This window comes from Artemia sp. Qi Xiang Cuo, chromosome 19, assembly GCF_049724085.1.
Source record: "Artemia sp. Qi Xiang Cuo chromosome 19, ASM4972408v1, whole genome shotgun sequence".
In the NCBI taxonomy this organism is placed as follows: Eukaryota; Metazoa; Arthropoda; class Branchiopoda; order Anostraca; family Artemiidae; genus Artemia; species Artemia sp. Qi Xiang Cuo.
The window spans coordinates 45092230-45093283 of NC_142812.1; the positions used below are offsets into that span (position 1 = coordinate 45092230).

The window sequence follows — 1054 nt, forward strand, 5'->3', positions numbered from 1 at the left end:
TTTATAAGACTACTGCTACTACTAACCACTCGCTCCAGTACCAAGCGGCCTGAGGCCAACAGAGCTACGCACGCTACTCCTCCATCCAAACCTATTCAAAGCCCCCGATTTACACCCTCACAATCTGTTCCCCTTTCCCTTACATATGTCCTTGCAATATCCCCCCCATCCCATTCAGGAACGACCTGCTTTTCGTTTGGCCACGGATAATTGGTGAACGAGGAGGATCGTTGGAAATCTGTCATCCTTCATCCCCAGATTGTGTCCTAGCCATCTCAACCTTTCTCTCATTATAACAATAGATACCAGGATTGAACAACAATTTTCGTACAGCTTGCAGTCTGAATTGCGGCTAGTCAGATGGGTACCTAAAACAATCAGTAGGAAATTTCTCTAGAAAACATCTAACAAATCCTTCACCGTCTTTCGGAGCACCAAGCTTCAAAACCATTCTTGACCGCTGTCATCGCCTATCTTCATATCATCGCATAGTTATCTTCGTATTCTTCCAAAATTATTTTCAACTGTGAAAATATATCATGGTCCTTGGCTAATCTACTTTTAACGTCCTCACTGTACCCACCGTCTTTACTGATAATGCTTCCTAGGTAAGTGAATCTGTCCACTTGATTGATTTTCCCGTTACTCAGCATTACCTCTTCACCTTCAATTATTCCCAGCCTTAGCGACTTAGTCTTCTTAACATTAATTTTCAAACCTAGTATTCCACCCTGAGATCTAAAAACCTCCAAAAATTCCTTCACTTTGAATACTTTTTCATCTATGATGCTCAAATTATCAGCATAATTTAAGTCTAGGAGAATTTCACATTCTAGTTCCATTCCGTGTTCCCCCATAGCCTTTGCTGTGCTCCTAACGACGAAGTCTATCAAAATGATCTATACAAATAGAACTAATCAATTAGTGTATTTATCTGGTATACCCTACAAGGTTAAGATCCCTTGCTAAAACTCTTCTATCAACTGAATCAAACACTTGCTCATAATCTCTTGAACTGAGGATTAAAGGGGTCTGGTGACTTCAAAATTATTAA

The 1054-nt window shown here is 40.2% G+C and overlaps 1 protein-coding gene across 1 annotated transcript; it reads right to left on the bottom strand.

Annotated features, from left to right (window-relative positions):
* Nucleotides 1-476: 476 nt before the first annotated feature.
* Nucleotides 477-842, bottom strand: LOC148940904 (uncharacterized). Its single transcript, XM_089105105.1, has one exon. The coding sequence runs from the start codon at nt 840-842 to the stop codon at nt 477-479; it is 366 nt and encodes a 121-aa protein (XP_088961231.1).
* Between the last annotated feature and the right edge of the window lie 212 nt (nt 843-1054).